At 32.6% G+C, this 5,051-nt stretch overlaps 1 protein-coding gene across 1 annotated transcript; it reads left to right on the top strand.

Moving 5' to 3' along the window:
• The first annotated feature begins 1,502 nt into the window (after positions 1–1,502).
• On the top strand, positions 1,503–2,708 carry LOC103874249. The gene is made up of 4 exons (XM_033275542.1): positions 1,503–1,586; positions 1,662–1,781; positions 2,152–2,296; positions 2,560–2,708. The coding sequence occupies exons 1-4, from the start codon at positions 1,503–1,505 to the stop codon at positions 2,706–2,708; spliced, it is 498 nt and encodes a 165-aa protein (XP_033131433.1).
• Positions 2,709–5,051: the final 2,343 nt, after the last annotated feature.

The raw sequence follows: 5,051 nt of genomic DNA, 5'->3' as shown, positions 1-5,051 counted from the left end.
AGTACATTCGAGGCGAAAGTTGCAATATGATGATCCTTTCATTCTTGTTTCTCAGGCCGATCATGTAATTAAATATACATATATTAATTATTCATAATGATTCATCATCATGTGTATTAATAACACTTATTTACAAATTAAATAATTTTTTAAATGTTACAGGTTTGTTATATCAAGTACCCCCGGGTTAGGAACAGAGATGATCCATGGGTCACTGTTACATCACTTAACCCGAGAGGCCGAGTTCAGGGAAGTTCTGAGCTGGAAGACCAACTACAACCAAGCACATCCGGAAACTTAAGTGCAGCTGAAGATTTAGCTGCAGTTGGCCTTGTAGTCGATTTAACCGACTTTGGAGAGGAAGTCGTCGTTCACGTAGAGGATGAACGAGATATTGGATAGTTTCACCAAGATCCAGATTCAGATTCATCTGGTGATGATGACTCGGAAACAGAGTAGCATCGCCTTTTTTTTTAATATAAGAATACCGAGGAAATTCCGAGGGATAATAGGATTTAGGGATTTCCTCGAAATTTCCTCGGAATAGTCCGAGACTTTTCCGACGATTCAGGGCTTTGCTTTTAGATTTTACAAAACGTTTTTTGTATATAAATTCGATTTTTGGATTTATAAAAGATGATTTCATATTTATAAAAATATTTATATTTATTAAAACTAATTTTGTATTTATAAAACATTTTTTGATTTATAAACACTATTTTATTATTTTTTGTATTTATAAAAACTATTTTTAAATATACAAAAAGTTTTTTGTATATAAATTCGATTTTTGGATTTATAAAAGATGATTTCATATTTATAAATATATTTATATTTATTAAAAATAATTTTGTATTTATAAAACATTTTTTTGATTTATAAACATTATTTTTTCAATTAATATTTATTAAAACTATTTTTAAATATGTTTTTTTTTTAAATTTAGATATTTATTATAACTAATTTTAAATATTTTTTCAATTAATATTTATTAAAACTATTTTCAAATATGGTTTTTTTAATTTACAGGGATACTGGTGATCAGATCCGGGCCCGACCTCGTCGTGCCTCACCACGAGGTCGTAGTGGTACGGGGAGCCACTCTTAGGGTTCGTCCAACCACTCTCGGGGTTCGTCCAGCCACTCTCGGGGGTCGAGCAGCCACTGTCGGGATTCTTCATTTCCCGCTCTGGTTCTTGCTCCCGCTGCTGCACCCCCTCCCGTTGCTGCACCCCCTCCCGTTGCTGCATCCCCTCCCGCTGCTGCACCCCCTCCCGCTCCTCCAGTCGTTCCGGGAGTGATGACTGTTACCCAGTTGGTTCAACAGCCCGGTCGTGAGCATCTTCTATATCTCACTCCGTGTCCAAAGGGACGACGTCAAACATGGTAATTAAAAGTCTTTTTTTTCCTTTTATTAAAATTTGATTCATTATTAATAATTTGTTCCTTATATTAGGTTCAACCGATCCGGGAACAGGAACAGCGCATGGATCAACCGTATGATGTACTCAAACCTCAGCAAGGGACAACTGACTTTCACTCACTTCCCTCCCGAGGACCAGGAGATGTGGTTTCGTCAGTTTGCGGTAAGTATTCTAATTTTTTTACTTATATTTTTAATCTTTAATATAAAATTTCTACTAATTGGGTTTTTTTTTCAGCAAGAGTTCACCTGGAATCCCGATCACACAAACTTTATCCATGACAACTTCGTCCATAAAGTTATAGACAACTATGGGAAGCAGATCTACGAGTGGAAGCAGAAGTGGCTCATCAACAAGGTTTTTTTTTTTTAATTTATTAAACAATTTTTTTAATTTATTAAACTATTTTTGGATTATTAAACTATTTTATTTTTTTTTATTAAAAAGTCCCGAAGTCGATCAACCATACGGTCTGGGAGGAGTTGTGTGTGCATTGGGATAAGGACGAGACGAAAGATACCTCCGTGACCAACTCCGCCAACCGCAAGAGCGATCGTGGCGGGAAGGGCATGTACAAGCACAATTTGGGTGCCTAGACTATTGCCACTCTAGGGGATCGCTTGGTAAGTTCAATCTCTTTTTTTTTTAATTATTTAAGTATTTTTATTTTATTTTTTATGCATTTTTTCTAATTTCTAATGTTTGTTTAACTTTTATTTTTTTCAAGGCGGATGAAAATGATGGCGAGCCGGTTGATGATTTCGTCCTAATGAAGACGGCACATACCAACAAGCACACCGGGGAGATTGATGATGGTGTTGTGAGGGATGTGATCAGCCTGATCGAAACTCAGAAGGAAGACGAAGAGACCCGTCTATCTCAGCTTCAAACCGACCTGGACGCTACTTCGACGGCTTCGACCAACTTGTCCCGGATTCGAATCAACGAAATCGTTGAATCGGTATGTTCTTTATAAAAAAGTATTTCTTTATTTTCATTTTATCATCTTTTCTATTATTTAAATTTGTTTATTTTCTATTTCAGTCGGTTCCAAAGAAGAAGGGACGTTTGTTCGGTTTGGGTCGTCGAGCCCGGTCGGTTTCTCCTTCTGCACCACAACCCTATGTTGATCCAGAAGGGCTTATGGACCAGTTGAAGGACAAAGATGACCGCATAGCTGCGTTGGAGCAAAAGATGGCGGATCAAGAGGCGGGATGGGAGGCAACGAGGAAGCAGAACGAGCAAATGATGGAGATGATGTACCCGAACGAGCAGTTCCCGTAGTTTCTTTTTTTTTTTTCAAAAACACTGAATGTTTTATTTTGGTTTGTACAACTTTGAATATTATCTAATATGTTTTCTATTTCAATTTTAATTTTATATTTTCAAATTTCAAATAAAAAAAAAAATTTTAATTTAAAAAAAAATTAATTTTGGGAATATTCCGAGGAAGTGTATCCCTCGGGATATTCCGACGACAACTTCCTCGGAATATTCCGAGGGACGTAGGTCCTCGAAATATCCCGACGGATACACTTCCTCGGAATATTCCGACGGCTAAGGTTTCTCGGAATATTCCGACGGCCGAGGTTCGTCGGAATATTCCGATACCTCTTTTCTCTCGGAATGTTTCGAGGACCGTTCCATCGGAAAACTCCGAGGAGATACCGACGAACAGTCCTAGGAAATGTTTCTTTGGAATGTCCTTGGAATCTTTAATTCTCGGTATTCCCTCAGAATTTTCCGAGGAAATTCCGAGAAAATTTTACTTTCGACGAAATTTTCCGACGATAATTCTCGTCGGTATGTTCTCGGAATACCGTTATTCCGAGGACATACCGACATATTTGTCGTCGAAATCCCGGTGTTTTTTCTTAGTGGTAAAAAATAGTAAAGACAGAGGAACCAAAATTATGAATCTCAGGAAAGGTAGTGCCTTGAGACCAGAGAGGGAAGTAATGTGTCTTTTCCATGAAAAGGCGAAAACTTCAAATGCAATTATCTTTCTGCCATGTTTTAAAAGTTATATTTCTCTTATATTAACAACAAGTTTTCGGAAACAATATACTCCACCTAGTAATAAAGCAATGAGACTTCTTGAAATTCGGAATCCCCCCTCTCAAAAGTGTTAATATGTCAGCATTATTTGTTTATTCAAGGTTTAAGATTATTTTAAACAATATATAAGTAATTAAATAGTAGTGTGATGTATGCGCATGATAAACTTTATTGATGCCAAACAAGTAAGTTTTAATTTATTCCCCGAGTTGCATTAATTTGTTTACAAATATTGGACACATTTACATGATTTATTAGTAAATTTGATCTTGTACCTTAGTTGTATGTGAAATATATTTAAAAGGAAAAAGACTAGCAATTTATCTCGTACGACTTCATATCATAGTATTGAGTTCGATTACTAAGTATTCCCTAATTTCTTAGACATTATTTGAGAAATGATTTACCATGTTTTATAACCATATATTTAAAAGGAAAAAGACTAGCAATTTATCTCATACGACTTCATATCATAGTATTGAGTTCGATTACTGAGTATTTCCTAGTTTCCTATAATACATTATTTGAGAAATAATTTACCATGTTTCATAACCACAATGATTTTAAAAGTAAAATGATGATGACATATTAACGATGATGACATAGGTTGAAATTAATTCTAACATAGACATTTACATTTAATGTTGATTTATATTTTTAGCAACTTTTTAGAATATGATAATAAATCATATATAATCATTAATATAACAATAAATAATATAATACTAGAAATAGAAAATATTATATTTTTTTTTAATTTTCTTAATTTTAATTTTTTGTTTATTTTGTTTATTTTTTTAATTTTTTTAATTATACATTTTTAATTTTTATAATTATATTTTTTGTTATTCAAATATTTGTTTTCAAATGTTATGCAGTTTTCTACACAACTGTAATTTTCTTATTCAATATCATTAGTTTCTTTTTAATATCTACAAATTTTAGAAATATTATTTTTTACGTTTTGATAGTTATATACCTAACAAAAATTCCTCTTAATTTCAAAGAATTTTATTAATATATATTAACCAAAAATAGATTAAAAATCTTTCCAAAATTATAATTCTAAATATTTACATACATATATATATATATATTAATTAAATATATACATATGTATTAAGTTTAAATTTAAATAAAACAATAATTTTATCTTAAATTTTTACATGATTAAATTAAAATTTATAATTAAATACTGTAAGCAAATAATAAATCTAAAATTAACAAAATTTTATTTTTTAAATAGAATTTAAATTATAAAAATTTATTTATGCATATGGTGCACGCAAAAATCTAGTTGAGGGTTGAGTAATAAGTATGGAGTATCGAGTATCCAATATTGAGTATCGAGTAATAGATAGGTTGAGACTCAGTTGATAAGAAAAGAGAGAGATGGGGGATAAAAAGTAGATCCGTGAACCATCAACCTCAGCTCTCATATTTATATAAAATATTAATATAGTTACCTCTTTCTCTACCAGAGACTCCACTCACCTTCATGATGAAAGTTAGAAATCATTGTCATGGACTACAAGAATGGTACTCCTAGACTAAAGAAAATAGCTAAAG

Source organism: Brassica rapa, chromosome A01 (assembly GCF_000309985.2).
Source record: "Brassica rapa cultivar Chiifu-401-42 chromosome A01, CAAS_Brap_v3.01, whole genome shotgun sequence".
Classification (NCBI taxonomy): domain Eukaryota; kingdom Viridiplantae; phylum Streptophyta; class Magnoliopsida; order Brassicales; family Brassicaceae; genus Brassica; species Brassica rapa.
The sequence above is the reverse complement of the archived record's forward strand: the minus strand, read 5'-3'. Positions and strand labels throughout refer to the sequence as shown.

Excerpts from the sequence above, each read along its gene's own strand:
- LOC103874249 (XM_033275542.1), top strand. The coding sequence starts at position 1,503 with ATGTACTCAAACCTCAGCAAGGGACAACTGACTTTCACTCACTTCCCT. Across the intron at positions 1,782-2,151 it reads AGAAGTGGCTCATCAACAAG|GCGGATGAAAATGATGGCGA; the intron begins GTTTTTTTTTTT and ends ATTTTTTTCAAG. Across the intron at positions 2,297-2,559 it reads GAAGGAAGACGAAGAGACCC|AAGGGCTTATGGACCAGTTG; the intron begins GTCTATCTCAGC and ends ATGTTGATCCAG.